Source organism: Pteropus alecto, unplaced genomic scaffold, assembly GCF_000325575.1.
Source record: "Pteropus alecto unplaced genomic scaffold, ASM32557v1 scaffold157, whole genome shotgun sequence".
NCBI classification, from domain to species: Eukaryota; Metazoa; Chordata; class Mammalia; order Chiroptera; family Pteropodidae; genus Pteropus; species Pteropus alecto.
Genome location: NW_006440626.1, coordinates 3485404 through 3504559, shown reverse-complemented (window position 1 = coordinate 3504559; position 19156 = coordinate 3485404). Strand labels below are relative to the sequence as shown.

The window sequence follows — 19156 nt, the reverse complement described above, 5'->3', positions numbered from 1 at the left end:
TTAGGGACAAATCTATGTTTCAAAATGTATAGGCAAGTTGTAACAATCTTCCTAAAATAAAGCCTGACTAGTGATGGTTTAAGGGAAAGATTTGGGTCATATCCTCTTTTATACTAATCTTTAATTTTACAGTCAGCATAAAAATAACAAAAGAATGTTTTCTGTCTTAAAGTTATTTCTGACTGATTCGTTCAGGAGGGCACAGTGAAAGATAGAATAGTACACAAATTTTGAACCGTACCTGGTTTAGAATCTGGGCTGTACCACAATTCTCTTTAGCTGCATTTTGCAAAGCTGCTTGGTTAAACCATTTCATTCACTCTCCAGTAATTTCACAAGATACTGTATCTGCCTCTTCAAAAATGCTGGTTACAAAAGAAGTAAAAGTTTTTGAAAATTCTTTTTTTTTAATAGCCGTCCTTTGTGTATGAAGGAAGAAATGAAGTTAATGAATTAAAGCATCATAATTAATGGTGTGGAATATGGAGCTAAGCTGCCTGAGTTTAAAATGGACTCAGCCACTTACATAGTAGCTATGTTACACTGGGCAAGTTGCTTGCTGTACCTGTGTTTTCCCTTCTGTATAATGAGAGTAATAAGAGTAGGTGTAATCTACCTCATACAATTGTTAGAGAACTAAATGATATAATAAAAGTAAGCTCTTTATGAGCGGCATGTAGTAAGTAAGCACTTAGTAAGGTAGTAGTAGTAGCAGCAGCAGCGGCAGATACTTAGTATCATTGTAGTTCCCATACTGTGATGTTAAAACATTTTTATGGACAGGAAGGAAGTCAAAATCTATATCATGCAGTTAAACTGCTGTCTTTTAGAGGCATAGCTCTCAGGTATAATGAGGGAGATCAGATCAGCATACTCCATGAACTGTTGGCCAGAAGGTATGGGGATGCTACTAATAGAGACTCGAAGGTTAATAATATTATAAATTTGAAAGAAAAATTTTATTTTCTTTGGAACTAAAGACTTTTTATTCAAGAAGTGGTCATTAATATTCTGGAGTTTTTAATTTTTGTTTTTTTGTAGAAAATACAAAATAAATCTGTTCTATAAAATAGCTTATGATTGTTGACAAGATCCAAAATATTATTAAATAACAATATCAGACAGTATAATCTAAGTTAATATTAGGCTCCAAATGCTAAGGATCGCCTGAATATTAATAGTCATTTAATATATGGGACCATTAATCCTAACAACCTGATGAATTGAAAGTTTTATTTCCATTATATAGGTGAGGAAATAGTGGGAGGTGTTATAGAGAGCTCTTGCCTTTCTGAACTACAAGTCCATGTTATTCATCACTATAGTATAATATCATTCTATTATTCATGTATTGATAAAATCTACATAGCTGAAAATAAAGTTTTTATGATTGCTGCAACAGCATTCACCTAACTTATATTCTTACTGTGCACGATCAATGTGAGGCTTAGACCTATAAGAGCAGGAGCCATGCCTGCTTTCTGTAATCTTGCCTTAGTGATCCCTGGACCTTTCACCAACACAACCCTGGAGCATCTTTGTGTGTTACTTTTCAGTTCTTATTCTGTGATACTAGATTGGGGGGGGTGGGGCGGGAATTCTAACTGCCTTTGTTCTGACTCCAGTTACCTTACAGGCTATGAAAAGGTATGTGTTGCCTCGCATCTAGATAGATTCATATCCAAATTTTATATGTTTTGTGACTGATGAAATTGATGTTAATGACAAAAACCAAAAACTCTGAACTTCATTCAAATAAATATTGGCCTTAGGAATAATTTCCCTTTTCCTTCCTTTTCTCTTTTTTTAAACATTTTTGAGGAGGTAGGAGCTAATACCGTCAGTTCGGGAGTTCTTAAAATTAACAGTAGTTCTTGATGGTCTTTGGCATGTTGATGTTAAAAAGTCTTTAACCTGTAAAGTTAAAGCAAGAGCAATGATCTGTTGCATCTGTTTTAGAGCTTCAGTGTCCTTGGATAAGGCAAGGAGTGAAGCAGATAGTACCAGTTAGAGATCTATTAGTGTAAGGTAGGGAGGAAGAATCCATGTTGAGACAGAAAGGCAGGTCTTAAGTACTATATTCTGATGAATTTTAAATAGGAGGACCTTACGCCCAAATTTACAGTCAAGATGGATGTGCAGTATCAATTTAAGAGATACAGTTCCTAATGCGGTGATGAGGCCCCTTACACTAAGACATTAGTATAGGAGTAATGATAACGAGTCTGAAAAATGATGTTTAGAACTTGGCGTAGGTGCTGAGAGATTCCTAGTCTTCCGTGTTTTATGAGCATACCCCTCGTGCTTAACGTAGTGCGTGGCATATAAGTTGGGTACAGATACATGACATGGGCATTTATCAAATCCAATAGGTAGTGGGAAATGTCTGAATGTAGTTGAATTTTGGTTTTGTGTGGTGAGTCTAGGGAGTCATACATGTCGTATTGGTTTGTGTTACTGTGGTGCCAACAAGTCTGTTAAGGGATTTTGTCCCTGCATTAAATGTTCCTAAACTATTTATTCTTTATATTATGGGAACTGCTCTTTATTTTCCTTTTTAGTTATCAGTGATTGTCACTATTGTGTTTTCTTGTGTTCTTGTGTTCCCCCAAGTTTCTGCTTTTAATATATTGAAAACTTAGAAACAGCCTGTATAGTCAGCTTTTTTAACAAAGAAAGAAAATTAGCCCCGTGCAGGTTCTTTTTTATTTTAGCTGCCTGGAAATGTTAGTGGCTTCCTGGTCCTTTGCTTTTCCAGTTTTAGGTGGTTATCTGTATTGCTGTGGTCCAGGTAGGTAGTGGGTTGTTGGACATCTGGATCACATTAGCTGTAGAGAAGGGAACAACATCAAATAACTACAGCGTAGCAGACATTTAAGTACAGTATATTTTCTGTTATGTTTGGTGAAGCAGTGGTTGGGGAGATAGAAAGGGTGGGGACAGGGAGATTGGTTGTATTTTTTCTAACACTGGCTGCAGAACTGTGAGGGACACAGTAAAACAAAAGCCTGAAAGTCTGTTGGTTAGAGTGACCACAAGTCGGAAGTGAATACTGCCAGCTGATCAGCAGTCAGTGCAGTCTGTGTGTGTATTTGAGACCATACAGTCTGCTAGAGAGTGAATTTAGAGTTTGTAGGTAATGAGTTCTGATTGAGGAAACAAGCAATGTCAGGAACTAGTTAAAACTCAATTGGTTTAGGCATGTAGTGTTTGAATAAAGACATTATGTTTATTAAAAAGAAACATTAAGTCAGCTTACAAATCTCAGCATTTTATTTATGTAAATAATGGACTCAATTAAAGCATAATTTATTTTCTGTCTTTTATGGTATGCCATGCAGGTTGTGTGATAGAGTGGCTTTCATTTCATTCATGTCTCATGAATTTCCATGCTAATAGAAAACACAATTAGTGAAACATATCTCCCCCAGGTGTAAAAGTGCATATTATTGAAACTATATTAGTATAATTATTAGTACTTTAAAAGCATACATAGCAGCAGTAGTTGCAGCCACATTTGAAACTACCAAAAGAAACCTGAACTTGCAATTAAACCTATTTCTATATTTGATTGTCCCTACAATCTTACAAGCCAGATACACTTAGGAAATTCCATTTATTGGAGACTGAATCATTAAGTTTTTTATTATGGATGCTTTCCATTTATACCACCCCATTCTTATGTGCTTTCACCCAAACCATGCCACTTCCCTCAGTCTCATTCCCTATAGTCATTAGAACACTAGGCAAATTACTTAACTCCTAGTCTCTAATCTCATTTGGAAAATGTGAATGTAGTTAAATTTTTTTTTATTATTTTGCCTTTCCACTACAGACAAACCTGTGAACTGATAAACGTTTTATATTCATGAAAATTTGCAGAGTGTAGATACAGCATGTGATTTAAAGAACTGAATTTTGTTTACAGAGGTTCATGTAATTTAGTTTATGACTTTTGTAATTTGTTTTCCTGAGTTAACGAGCTCTTTTGTCAATCACATTTAGGGGGATGGAGTTACACAGATAAATTTAAGATTCTTTCCTTTTTGTGCATGGTTTGGGCCCAGATTATTTTATCACCTATGTTGTATTATAAATAAAGGTATGAACATTTGTGTCAGGGTAGAAGGAAAAAAGCTCTTTAGCTGGCTAGGACAATAAACAGATGCTTCACACAGGTGGTAACTTTTGAAATGCATTTTAAAGGATGTGTAGACCCTGCAGCTGCTGCTTAGTTATAGTTGTACCAACTGAGTAAGCAACAAAAAAGTGAAAACCGGGACTGCCTCTTTGTGAAGTTACTATTTTATTTCCTTTATAGATTAGCATTCAGAAATCAAATAGGAACGGGGGATGTGCCACTGCCTAGTAAGGGAAAGAAAAAACTTAAAGCAAATGCTGAAGGTTTAAAAAGCATGGTGCCCTCAGATTTGCAGGTTTTAATGTGTTTGGGAGGTAGTGGGATACTATGCAGGGTAGTCGTCAGCCCCCATGCACATCATGAAGATCTAGCGTACCATGTTTTTTTCTCTTAAGAGAATTGAATAAGTGTGGACAAGGCAATAAAACCTGTTGGACACAAGTCTGCATAAGCTGCAATGAAGGGCTTGAATTAAGACAGTGACAGTAGGCATGTATACATGGGAAGAATTGGGGCGGGTGTTCAGAGGTAGAATTTGATTTTTTTTGTCATTAGTATTTTTATTTTTTTAGATAAGGCAACCCTTGGTTGACCTCACAGATTGCAAGGACCCTGTCAGTTTACAATCCCTTATTTTTTATTTTCTTTTTTACGCCTACAGCACCTGGTCTTCCTAGGTGGTCTCCCATCCAAGTACTAACGAGGCCCAACCCTGCTTAGTTTCCGAGATGAGACAGGATCGAGCTTGTTCAGGGTGGCATGGCCATAGTAGAGATAGAATGTGGACCCTTTGATAGAATTGAATCTGAGGATAAAAGTCTGCTATAACTCCTTTTAATTGGGCAGTAGCTGTAGTTTCTGTAGTTTCCGTTGAGTGTTCCCTGTATGTTTCTTGTAGGCAATGATTGAGTTATAGTGAGATCTTATATGGAAAATAGAATTTTAAGTTGCATCATTGTTATCACCAAAACCGTTGGCTTTTAAATAATTAATACTGTTTCAATTAATCATTCTATAATATGATGTCTCCAGATGGACTTACATAAACACAGGGTGGGGAAAATTTACTTTTTAAAGTATGTAGAAGTTGCAAAGAAAATCAAATTACTTTTAAGAGCCAAACAGGTTATTTAATGAATTCTGAAGTCTGCAAGCTCTGTCTGAAGAATTCAGATTCAAAAAGTTTTAAAACACTGTGCCACCATGTCCTTAAAAAAAGGACATATCCCCCAAACTACCAGTTTTCTACCTATAATTTATATAAACAAAATGCCTGGAATAAGCATTCAAATGCTTTAACATATCAAACTCTATAATATATTTAAGAATTAGATGACTTTTACTGAGTTGAATTTATTAAGCCCCACAGTTTATTTATTAAATGAAAGTGCATTTAATGAATTAAAAGTGGAGCTGAATGACAAACCTTGCTTAGCAGATATAACTACATGAAGATGCTTACAAGTTTTTCTGAAACACATTTATCTCAAATATATACAAAAAGTAGCTCTGTAAATTTACTGTACCTGAGGCCCCTAAATCTTAATCTTAAAAATCTATTTTCATAAGCATACTTCCAGAGTTTTCATACGTGCAAAGGATTTTCTTTAGTGGGTTTTTTTGTTTGTTTGTTTTTGTTTTTTTGTAATTTAGGGAGTGGAAAAGGAATAGTAATGTAGAGAATGAGATTTAATTTTTTTCTATTTCATATTCTTAGATGGGAATGATGAACAACCCTAATCCGTACGGTTCACCATACACTCAGAATTCTGGACAGCAGATTGGAGCCAGTGGGCTTGGTCTCCAGATTCAGTCGAAGACTGTACTACCAAATAGTTTATCTCCATTTGCAATGGACAAAAAGGCGGTTCCTGGTGGAGGAATGCCCAGCATGGTAGGTAGTAATCTATCTATAAATTTGTCTTCAAATTGGCATTTTAGAAGGATTACGTTAAACTTTCATACTTTCTGCTATATACACCATGATGAAATGGATGGTCCCTATCATTGAGGCTTGTGTCCACCTTCCATTTGCTAGTCCAAATAACAGTAAGCGGGGCTGAATAGTGAAACTTTTAGAGGTCTGCCATATTATACAGCTTCTGCTTGTGAGCATGTTTTTAGGGTAGGAAAGTAGAACATTTCTCCTTGGGCAGAACTCTGGCAGAGGATTCCAACTCCTAATGAACATATCTGCTGATTTGAATCTGATACTACTGCACAAAAGGAACTTCCCTCTCAAAGCTACAAGTTGTTTTAAATGGTGATTTTTGTTAATGGGGGAAAATCTCCAAAGCTTCTAATGTTGCTATTTTTCTAAAGTAAAACTATATCTAATTGTAAATGTGTCAAGTAGTCCTTCTTCACTTTTGGAAAAAATTGTCCTATAAGAATTTTATTTCTCTTTCAGATGTTTTTATTTTTTGCTTCGTGTTTTATATTCATTGAATGCCTATATTTGAATCTGGAAAGTGAGGCAGTGGAGGTATAAAGATGAATAAAACATGGCATCTCTGTCCCCAGAAATGCTTACCTTTTTATTGGGGGGTGGGGGAGACAGATTCCTTCCAGAGTTTATAAAAGCTAATTTTTCACCCATCTAAAAGGCGCTGCTTCCCAAGAAGCTCCTCATTGTTCTTCAAAACCATACTTGGACATGCTCTTCACTACCAATTCCTTGCTTTTCCCTCTCCCACTGGCGTTTACCACATCCTTCTCTTTTACTTTCTCTGTATTATATATTCTTTGCTTATATCATTTGGTAATGTAGTAATGTGTTTTCTTATTAAATTGAGCTGCTCAATGGTAGGACCATTGTTTGTTTATCTTGGAATCTCCTGTGTCAAAAAAATGGAGTCTGGCTTATGGTAGACTGTCCTTAAAGGTTTTAATTGAAAATGTCTAGGTCCATTTATTTTTAAAGAGCATACTGTGACACCTAACATTAACTGTGTCTTTACTATTTATCCCTTAGGGCCAACAGCAGGCCCCTCAGGTCCAGCAGCCAGGCCTTGTGACTCCGGTAGCCCAAGGGATGGGTTCTGGAGCACACACGGCTGATCCAGAGAAGCGCAAACTCATCCAGCAGCAGCTCGTTCTCCTTTTGCATGCCCACAAGTGCCAGCGCCGGGAGCAGGCTAATGGGGAAGTGAGGCAATGCAACCTTCCCCACTGTCGCACAATGAAGAACGTCTTAAACCACATGACACACTGCCAGTCGGGCAAATCCTGCCAAGGTGAGTGAGTTCAAAGGGTTTGTGTGCTCAGCAATTAATATTTACATCAGAGGGAAGAGAGAAAATATGATCAATTATATTTTGAGACTCCTTTACTGATAATAAATGTCCAGCTCTATATTAGGATATAATAAGATCCAGCATCATTTTGTAAGGATGTAGTAGGAGGAGGAAATTTTAAGGACTTCATTTTTGTGATTATTCTTATTGACTTTGATTTGCCCCAGTATAGCATACTTTAAGTATTATCAAGGGTTTGCTATCATGCGGCCAATACTGAAAGAGTTTTATATGATAATACAATTTTTATATTTACGGAGTCATTAGAAATCCTGTGTTGAATGTAGTAAATTGCACATCTTGGTTGCAAAGAATTTGGACTCTGGAGCCACACTTCTTGATTTTGAATCCCACTTTTGGGTACTGTGTGACTTTGTGCAACTTAACAACTTTACCTGTTTTCTCAACTATAAAATGCAAGTACTGATAGCTACCCTATAGGGCTATTATGAAGTTGAAATGAGTTAGTAACATTTGTGGCACTTGTTAAGTGATCAATAAGTTCGCTGATACTAATGTAAAAATATAAACTGCATTTGAAAAAAATCATTTTCTTTTTAGTGGCACACTGTGCATCTTCTCGACAAATCATTTCACACTGGAAGAACTGTACAAGACATGATTGTCCTGTGTGTCTCCCCCTTAAAAATGCTGGGGATAAGAGAAATCAACAGTGTAAGTGATTAAATCTTGTGAAGTTTTCATACCAAAAGTAGTCTTAGACTCTCACCAGTGCAGTTGATGGGATTTAGAGTACTTGATTAACATGAAGTTTCTCAGACTACCTAGTGCTGTCTGTCATACTAGTTTGTTTTCACACCCCATTAACTTTATATTAATGAGGTTAGAATTAAACTTTTTATCGCCTAAAATAAAATCTAGAAACTTAAGTAGGTATATATGCTCCATTTTTAAATTCATGAAAACTTAAAAGATCATTGCTTTGACATGGGGCAAGTTACTCTTCTTGTGCCTGTGATATAAATATGTAGATAATTAGAAATTAATTAAAGAGGAAATAAATGGAGATTATTTTTAGAAGCTTGGGATAATGAGTAGCTTTTGTTAGAGAAAAGACAAGTCGAAGTAGAAAGATTTAAGTGGAGATACCACACGTGTACTCTAGGAACAAAACACTAAGCAAGCATTTAGGATTGAAAGACAAATTTGGAAATATATATGCAGCATGTGAAAAAGGAATTAAATTTTATAAACTAATGAAAAAAATCATAAATAGTTCAGTAGAAAATTGAGACTAGGAAATAGACAATTCCCTAGAGGGAGGAAATACCAACAAGTTCACTATTAAAGTAAATGAAATAAGGTACCATTTCTCTCCTGTCACATTGGCAGAAGTGATGCTGCCTGGTGCTGGCATTTGTATGGCTCTGAGGCATTCATATACTGATTGTGGAAATGTTGATACAGCCTGCAGGAAGGCTTTTGGGTATTTTGGATTAAAAGCCTTTTCATGCCAATGATCCCCTTTGACTAGTCAGTCCTGCATCTAGAAATTTTTTCAAGGAAATAATAGGGGGAAAAGATACATGTACTGAGATGTTTCACAAAACAGTAATTTTGTGTGTGTGTGTGTGTGTTTTCATTTTAATTTATTAAAAAATGTTAGTCTTTTTTCTTACTATCTTTAATGTTGTGATACCATTTCTTTTGTCTTCTCTAGCCATTTTAACTGGAGCACCAGTTGGACTTGGAAATACTAGCTCTCTAGGGGTGGGTCAACAGTCTACCCCCAGCCTAAGCACTGTTAGTCAGATTGATCCCAGCTCTATAGAAAGAGCCTATGCAGCTCTTGGACTACCCTATCAAGTAAATCAGATGCAGACACAGCCCCCAGTACAAGCAAAAAACCAGCAGAATCAGCAGTCCGGACAGTCTCCCCAAGGCATGCGGCCTATGGGCAACATGAGTAAGTGTGTCCTCTTACTAACAGATGTGATCTTACTTGTGTGTGTAAATGCCATGTAATATGCAGGATTAACTCCTATTTGAGTTTCTATGTGTATGTATCTGTTCGTCCTCCCCCCCTTTTTTTGCTGTTGCATGATTAATTTTTTAAAATAATTTTTTAGAAATTGCCATGTAAAGTTCCTATGTAATCCACATACCAGAGGTAATTGCTGCTGGTTTATACTCTTCTAAATACTTTTCTATATATGTGAATTTATAATTCTAGAAAAGGATTCCATGTGTTATATTCTGTAGCACACTATTTCTTTAACAGAATGTGGACATCTTGCACTTTCCATATCCATTATATCCTTTTTAATGGTTGAATAGTATTTCCTTCCATAAAACAATCTGACAGATGGACATTTAAGTTTCCTCCTTTTTTTTTTTTTTTTTTTTTTGCTATTTTAAACTGCACAAAGAAATTGTGTTTTGGCTTGAAGTTTTCTTTGGTTCGAAATGTGTATAATTGAATATGGATATAGTTGATATAGATTTCCATATATGTATCTGGCAGCAAGATTAGTGTGCCTTTGGAAGTAGTTTATTGAAAGCATTTGTTTGCCTAACCTTTTTCTATGACCTGACTGAGGGAAGGGGAAGAGTGAGCGGTGTTGTAATATCCTAACATGGGGTATTTTTTCCCTCAAATTACATAAAGGACATTTGCTCTGTGATTATCCATTTGCCATTAGGCAGTTGAACATCTGAGCCATTTAGTTTAAATAGTTAGGTATCTAGCACTGGTAATTCCATGACTTTTAATATTTTGGCTCATTCTAAAATTGTTCTTGGCGGTGCAATTCTTCTGTAAAAAATGGTCTGATTCTGAATAATCTACCCTGTCTTTTCCTGTGAAATCCCATTTCATCCTCCTTGAGAGTTATTTAAAATACACTAGGTTCTTCCTTCATAATCGTTGCAGGTTTAAAGTAAGGAGTATTTCTGCTGACTTCTTTTTCCCTCAGAATACATTTTTTCTCCTAAATTTTAATTTGGAATTTTCAAACCTACCTAAAAGTTGTAATTTAGTAAAGACCACATATATACCTTTACCTAGGTTTACTCATTTTTAACATTTTTGCCACATTTGCTTTGTTTGTGTGGACTTGAGATATTCTGACACTTGACTATTTCAGCATATATTTCCTAATAATAATGACGTCCTTCACCATAACCACGTACTATTTACATGCCTGCAAAATTTAACATTTGTGTCAGTAATGTCATCTAACGTGTAGTCTGTAGTTTCTCCAGTTGTTCCCCAAAGTCATTCAGGGCTTTTACATTAATTTTTGTGTGTGTGTCTTTTGTTTCATTTAATCTAGAAATCATCTCAATCTTCTTTATTCATCACACATTGACTTTCGATGAGCCCTGTAGATGGTTGTAGGTTGTCCCATAATTTGGATTGTCAGAATATTTCCTAATACAGTTGAACCTTGGAACAACATGAGTTTAAACTGCGTGGGTCTCCTTATAAGTGGATGTTTTTCAGTATATACACAATCAGCCCTCCATATCCTCAGGTTTCTCATTCGCAGATTCAACCAACTGCAGATGGAAAACAGTACTTTGATTCGCAGTTGGGAATCTGCAGATACAGAGAGCCAACTATGTATCGTCTGTGCCATTTTATGTAAGAGACTTGAGTGAGCGACCACAGATTTTGGTGGAATCAATCCCTTGGAGATATTGAGAGATGACTGAATTTTAGGAGAGTCAAAAATCACTCGGATTTTCGACTGTGCAAGAGTTCGGCACCCCTACCTCCCTACCCATGTTTTAAGGATCTACTGTAATTAGTTCCGGATTAAACATTCGGGATGAATGTGTTATGGGTGGTGGCACAATTTCAGTATAAAAACTTCTAGGTATTCTTTATTTACCTTTAACTAGTCTTCACGGTATCCCTAGTCTCTTATTGCTGACCTTCATAGTATTGGTTAGCTATCTTTCAGCTATTTTATGGAAATTCTGGAACTATTCTGAGTTTTGTACGCTCTTCTAAAAGTTTTCTATCTCACTTACTTGGTAGATATGATCTCTATTTTATGCTCCCAGGCCGTAGGATTGTTAGAAAAAGTATTTACGTTTATGTCATATCTTTACCTGAGGTGTATATAGTACTAGGTAAGACAAAGCACCTAAGCAAACGTTTATACTGACACTTTCATGGGAAAAATATATTCACAGTAACAGCTTGGTATTACAAATGTGTCTCCCACTGTGGCAGAACTGTTGTAATGCTAGAACATTCTTAGTTATAAATTTTAAGTATCTATAATTAACAATGGCATTTGAGTAATTGATAAGCAGCATTCATTCAGATGTGCTGATAACGCAGTAAAGGGACATGGTCTCTATTCTAAAAGATTTCTAGTCTGAAGGGGCAGATAAGTGATTAGGCAAAATTACAGGATCTCTATTATACTTTAGAGTATCGAGGTTCTGTAGCACGGAGGGGAAGAGAGAATCTTCGGAGCCCAAAATTAGAGCTTTTAACTGTAAGCCCTCCATGGCCACATTCTTAATCTTCAAATTCCGATTGAATTCACTGATTTTGTAAATATTTTTTTAGTGCGGGATTCCTCCTAGGGCTTAGAAAATAAAAAATAGATTCTCGCTGATTTTTAGGTGTCATGAATTCTCATTTTGTTCGTTTTTTTTTCTTTCTGACTTATTCTCTGGCAGTACCAGTAATACCTGACTTCCTATAATTTTGTATTCTCAAGTGATACTCACTCTTAAGTCTTAAATAACATCTTCTGTAAGGATATTCCTTCTCAAATTAGGACTTCTCCATCATTTGAAATCACTGCCAAATATTAATGGGCCTGGAGACCTTGGAGAGAATGTTTTGCTGTGTTTCAATGTGCCACCAGGCAGTAAGATAAGCAAATTAATATATACTTTAATCACTTTTTTTTTTATTTCATCGTACTGTTGGCACCAATAAAACAAATCTATGTTAAGAGTACATAACTTTTCTAAAAAAGGAATATTTACACATGCAGTATTCACAGTGACAAATACAGAATTGTGGACAAATACAACTCTTTTCAAAAAGACCACTTGCAGCAACTCTGTTTCAATGCTGGCCTGATGCTGTCACAGAAGCAGAGTTCTCAGCATTTTAGAAGCATGATGAAGGCAAACAGCATTTTTCCCATTAAACATTGTTTATAAATCTAGTTCATTATTTGCACTTTAGTGGGAAGTTTTTTCTCTTGTTTTTAATGAAAATACGGGGGTATATTAATAGAATTGTATATCAAACGTGTTTTATTTAACCACATGAAAATCTAGTTTAGTGTGAATATTGCTGTTGGGTGTTTATTTTAAAAAAACTGAATATTCATTAAAATTGTTAATTGAAGAAGTAATATATGCACATAGAGCTATTCAAACCAGTTTGAAGTATTCAGTTAAAAATGTTTAACTTTAACCCAAACACTGCCTTTAATTCCCTCCCTAGAGATCGTCGTACTTAGGTCTCTCCTGTCCTTACCTAAATTGTCTGTGCTTTTGAAAGCATTTGCATGTGTAGTTCACTTCTCTTAAGCATTTTTGGTTCTGGTTTTTTGCTCCTTTTAACTTCATTGTACTTAACGTCTGTCCATACATATTATAAGCATTACTAAGACAAAATATCAGAAGTGGAACTCCTGACTGAGTCAAAGAATATGTGCCTGATTTTTTTGTTTGTTAGCAGTTGCCACATAGCCTTCCCAAGAGTGTGGCAGTTTACACACCTATGGATTTTCACTGAATATGCTTCTTTCCCCAAACTCTGCTCAACCTTGTTATACTCAAACTTTAAAACGTTTTCATAATTTCATACATGAAAAATGTATTGCTTTAAGATTCACAATAGGTGCAATCGAGCATATTTGCATTTGTAATGTATTTTTATGTAAATTGCCTTTCCCCCTTTTTTGGATGGATGTTTTTACTGGTTTTAAGGACACTTCATGTATTGGCCTTTGTATATGTGTTGCTACTTATACTGCTAATAATTATTTATTATATATGCTGCCATTGTTTTTTTCCCGATTTCTCATTTATCTCTGTGTTGATCATTTTAATTATTTCTCAAATTTCTAAATGTTCTTATGGCTAATGAGTTTTGGGGCTTGAAAGGATAAAACTTTCTTGTGCTGTTTTCTTCCAGTACTTTTATGGCTTTTCCTTCTTTTTTTTTTTTCTTTGCCTTTGTTGTTGTTGTTATTATTGGTATTTAAAATAGTCTCTCTTGTTTTTTGTTTTGACCTAGATGCTAGTCCTATGGGAGTAAATGGAGGTGTAGGGGTTCAAACATCCAATCTTCTTTCCGACTCAATGTTACATTCAGCCATAAATTCTCAAAAGTAAGTTTTATATTTGTGCCCTGTGTTGTGTTTCAAATACCCATTAGAATTTCTTAGAGTTTCTTTAGTTGCTTTGATTTGAAGATACTCTTAATGAATGAAGACAAATGATATTTGAGTTCATACTTTAGACTTTCTGTATAACCTATTTGAAATCAAATAATTATCTAGGGTAACCTACACCTTTCTGTATACAGTAGGAAGTTGCAAGTATGCAGCTACTTAAAAAATGAGTTTGCTCTATCCTATGGTTAGGAATTAGTTCATTGCCCAATGGATTCCCCGGGATAAGCTGTGTTAAAATGACAGCACAGTCTTATTCTTATAACACAAGACTTAAGTCTTATAAACCCAAGTCGTCATTCCATACTCCACACAATGAAATGTGGGTAATGGTTTCCCTCACACAAGCACAAACACACATACACACTATTCTATCCCCAAAAAACTTCTTTATGTAAATAGTCTTGTCATAGAGTTTTGGACCCATTGCAGTCATCACTGTCAACTCTCCTTGTATAAGATCTTCTTGCTCCCACCCTCTTCACTAAAACTATTTCACGACTCCTCTTTAAAGCCCAATGATGAGTGAAAATGCCAGTGTGACCTCCCTGGGTCCTATGCCAACAGCAGCTCAACCATCCAGCACTGGAATTCGGAAACAATGGCATGAAGATATTACTCAGGATCTTCGAAATCATCTTGTTCACAAACTGTAAGATTATAGGCATGGCTTATTCATAAAGAGTTACCTGTCAACATGCTTCCAATCTGCCAGACAATTAACTACAAGAGAATATTATTGATTTTTCTATATTCTGGCTATTGCTGCTGATACTTATGCTCCTGTGGCTTTCTTACTTCCTATTCTCTGCTTGTCAACTTTTTCACCATCATTTGTTAGTCTTTCAGCTTTGACACTGTGTAAACTAGTCTGCCTAGCCTAGTGACAGTAATAAATATATATTAGTTAAAAATTCATTTTCGTTTCACTGCCTTCACAAAACTTATATTTTAAAAATTAGAGCTCAGCTTATTAGAATATGTCAGTGGCAACATTTTTTTATCTCTGGTAAAGCTTTTATTATGTCGACAAATTGAATCTGGTAATGTTGTCCTCTGGTCCTCCAAATGTGCACATATAAATAGGTTGTGAAATAGTTTGACTGTTCGTTGCGAAGATATATGCCAGGCACTCTGCCTCATAAACTCTTAAATTACACTTAAATAAAGTGGAGAAAGGAAAATGGAGTGGGAAAATGTAACGTTCCCGATATCATAAAGATAGAGCTCGGACTTCACTGATCACAGAGCTTGCGCTTCAAACAACACTCAGCGTTTTTATTCTTGGAGAAAGCAGTCTTTTCATTTCTTCTCCACCTAATAGAGGGGTCTCATTCATTCCATCCATATTTTTTATGGGCTTAGAACCATGTGGCTTATCTTTTCTTAATTTACTATTGTTACATTAGCCAATTACACATGAATTTCATTTAGGAATTCTAAAACAGTAGCACTGGAAATGGACTTTGACAATAAGGAGGAAACTCCAAAATTTTAATAAAACTAAGAAAAGGAATAGCCAAAACAAACTTATTTTATGATAATTAAATTGTTTAGAAACTCTTATTTAACAAACATAATTACTTGAGGTTGATCATCTAACTTGATGTTAAAAGCTTATGCATGTGGATTTTTAAATTTTTTACAGACTCAAATATTCTGAACTTGCATTTATTTCTTCCTCATCTGGTTCCTTCAAGTACTTTACTGAACATGAGACGTCCAAATGATAAAATTAGTGACCGGAAATCACTTTGTCAGTCTTGAGGAACACTAGTGCCAAGCGTTTTGTAAGGAATGGCTAGACAGTAAAAGACGTTGGATTTAGCAGAATTTGCATTTCTGCCCATCTTTCAAGTTTTTGATTTTTCAAGATTTCATAGTGACAATTAGGTTTTATTTTGCTAAGCTGAGTAAATTTAAGAGAGTAGAAGGATCTAAAAGCTATTGCTACTTGATACCATAACAAAAGTCAGGTTTCCTCACTTCATTATGCAGGTTGCACAGTATAATTTTTTTCCTCCACATTAGAGTAACCGGCCAGAGAGTATATTTATGGATTCATTTCTTATGTTTTGACCAGAAAAACCCTTTGTTTACTATAAAGAGAGTTTCATTTTGATCAATGTATTTTATATTTGAGCACATCCTAGCCCTCATTTTTTTTAATTTATTTTTTATTTTACTTAATGTGTACATTGTACAAAAATGAGGAAATTCTAATCAGGAAAACGTTTAAAATACTGTACATTTTTCTGTGGTGAGATCAAAAAGCCGACATGATGTAACAGTGGTAGGATTTTTTGTTCTTAGCGTTCAAGCCATATTTCCTACTCCGGATCCTGCTGCTTTAAAAGACAGACGGATGGAAAACCTAGTTGCATATGCCCGGAAAGTGGAAGGGGACATGTATGAATCTGCAAATAATCGAGTGAGCACTTATTTTTTTCTATATAAAGTTTTTCTATATAAATTTAGAAATTGACCTATTCTCGTTGCTTAGTTTATTCCTCTTTGTAACATATATTTCAGAACATATACTTTAGCTATCCTGTCTTCTTCTCACTGTGCAGTCAAGATAACAAAGTAATTTTCTTAAAGTATATGTCATCAAAATCTTACATTTTTCCTTTTAATAATACAGTGCACTCATGTGGCACTTTATCTCAGTTGTCCTTCTGTCAGCTCAGAAAGTGGTTGAGCTGTTTCCAGCTCTGTGCTATTTTCACTGGAATATGGTGAATCAGCTGCTTAGTATTTTGATCTCAAGTAGTATTGCAGTTTCTCTACATCACTTGAACTTTCTTCCCTAAATTGGCATTTCTTCAAAATGTAGTGTATCCTTCCATGGGCTATAAATTGCCAGCACGAAATTTGTAAACTTACTTTGAGAGATCATGCTTTACTGTGTAGGCTCATAGTAAAGCTGCTTTTCACACGATCATTCCAAAATGATCCAAGAAAGGAAATTACATTCTTTTCCCTTTTAGTTTCTGCCTGCCTCTTTAGATGGAGCTAATATCTGCTATTAGTTCATTTCACTTGATGGTAGTTCCTTTTTTTTCTCATCTCTATATCTTATTTCCAAAATTCAAAAAGGCTGAATATTACCACCTGCTAGCCGAGAAGATCTATAAAATCCAGAAAGAACTAGAAGAAAAACGAAGGACTAGACTACAAAAACAAAACATGCTACCAAATGCTGCAGGCATGGTTCCAGTTTCCATGAATCCAGGGCCTAACATGGGGCAGCCACAACCAGGAATGACTTCTAGTAAGTGTTTTTTGTTATGGTGTTTTGGAAGGAAGTTGGTAATAGAGTATTTTCTCACCAGAGTCGTTAATTTGCATTAGCTTATGCAACTGTTCTGGACTTTTTGAATAACCCTTTTTTGCCTTGGCCAAGAAAACAATTAATTCTCTAATAAAAATGGTAGCTTAACAGTATATATTTACAATTTCTGGGTATGGTACTTAACAGTCTTGATAATCTGGCATCATTTTTAGAGCCCAGGATATTCTCATAGTGACACCTAGAAAACGATAGCCCACAGGTTTTCACTGACTTGCAATATGGTAGGCAGCCAGTGATGTAGACTGAACAGGCTCAAAAGCCCCACCAGCTTTTATTCGTCCTAAACATACAACAGCATATTAGTTATACTGACACAATATGTTCAAAGGCTAAGAACAATTTTATTAAAGCATTTTCAGTTTCATTGTTCTAGTTAAAGCAGTCTTCTTGACTTAATGAATTATTAACCAGATGGCCAAGATGATTGTGCATTGCCTTAATCATTGACTCATTAGTAGGTTCCAAGCAGTAAAATACAGTTACACAATAGTAAGACTACAATCTGTTTAAATGATGTGAAGAAAGGCTATGATAGTGAAAAACCTGTATTTATTGAGTCAGGAAAGCCGAGTACCTGATAGGTAGCTCTAGCTAAGCCAGTAGGTACTTACCAGCTCTTAAGCCATTAGTAGATTATAGGTGGGCTGTGAAATTCATCCCCCTCAGGCCTTGAAATGTGGATTGCCACTGGCCTAATTTAGCAGCTTCATTTGTTAATTGCCACGTGCTAGATGTATTTTTTTCATTAGGCCGTGATGTGAAAAGAGAAGGGCACCAGCATCTCTGGCAGGAGAATAGTACGTTTGGAGGCCCGCTGGTAAGGGAAAATGCAGATATCTTTTGAGTAGGTAAGAGAGCAAATGTTCAGAAATGAGAAAGTCAAGACTAGAGTTGAGGAGACTGCTTCAGTGCTGATGGTTTGAATTAGGGCAGTGGCCAAGGTAAAGAGACAAGTAGACAGATTTGAGATTACTTGGGTGTGGTAGAATTTACTTGAGTTCTTCAGAAATTTGAGCCAAGTTTAAAATCTACCATATTAAATTACTGTCTTACGTTAGAGTAAAAACAGTACGGTATAACCCAGGGGGGAACAAATATTAGTAAAACTGAATTGCCATAAGTATATGTTGACGTTTAGCTTATACTAAATCTGACATTTTGTAGAACGAGATCCCTACTTACCATATACACAGAAATTAATAGTAGAAGAATCGAAAGTTGTATGCCTTAAATAAGAAACCGCAAATATTATTTAGAATATTGAAGAAAATATAAACTGAATTGAGAAAGGTCTCTAAACTAGATAGGACCTAGAAGCTTTAAAGAAAAAAATGACAACCATAAACATAATAATAGACTAGGAAAATATTTTCAATATTAAAGGTACTAATTTCCTAAATAATATTTACTCGAGGGGAAAAAAAGTTGAAACATTTGGGAAGAAAAATGTGAAAAGAAATGGAAAGAATAAATAAAACCATTACAGACCTTTAGGGGTCTATAAAGGTTAAAATGGGCATTAGTGACAACATGACTCTGAAATATGCTGTTGGCGAGAACTTTAAATATTTGTTCATTCCCTTAAATCCAGTCGTTCCATTTCTAGAAATTACATTCCAAGCAATAATGGTATAATTGCACAGAAATAGTCACAACATAATTTATACTTTTGCAACATGAGAATCATCCTCAAAGTGCTCTGGTTTTATATTGCTAAAGTAACCATCCAGCCATACAGTAGAATGTTTTAACTGGGGCATCCTCGCAGCGTTCCTTTTACACCCAAGCAATGAGAAAACTGAAGAGATTTAACCAACCATCAGGAGTTGTCTACTTTTAAAAGTGAAGGTCAGGATATGGCTGAGAGATTGACAGCTCTAAGGTGATTCCACCTACCCTCTTTCCAAGCAAACAGCACACCCTGAGCAGGCCACTCCCTATACAGAGATAAATACTAATTAGA

At 35.5% G+C, this 19156-nt stretch overlaps 1 protein-coding gene and 1 pseudogene across 1 annotated transcript in view; one reads left to right on the top strand and one right to left on the bottom strand.

Annotated features, from left to right (window-relative positions):
• The window catches only part of EP300 (E1A binding protein p300), a 67828-nt gene that overhangs the window by 18918 nt on the left and 29754 nt on the right, over positions 1–19156 (top strand). Inside the window, exons 3-10 of the mRNA XM_025050581.1 lie at positions 5859–6035; positions 7116–7377; positions 7999–8112; positions 9119–9364; positions 13682–13775; positions 14353–14490; positions 16152–16269; positions 16938–17112. Coding sequence (XP_024906349.1) covers positions 5859–6035; positions 7116–7377; positions 7999–8112; positions 9119–9364; positions 13682–13775; positions 14353–14490; positions 16152–16269; positions 16938–17112 — 1324 coding nt within the window. The remainder of the gene's footprint in view (positions 1–5858; positions 6036–7115; positions 7378–7998; positions 8113–9118; positions 9365–13681; positions 13776–14352; positions 14491–16151; positions 16270–16937; positions 17113–19156) is intronic.
• LOC112484297 lies at positions 4794–4912 on the bottom strand (annotated as a pseudogene).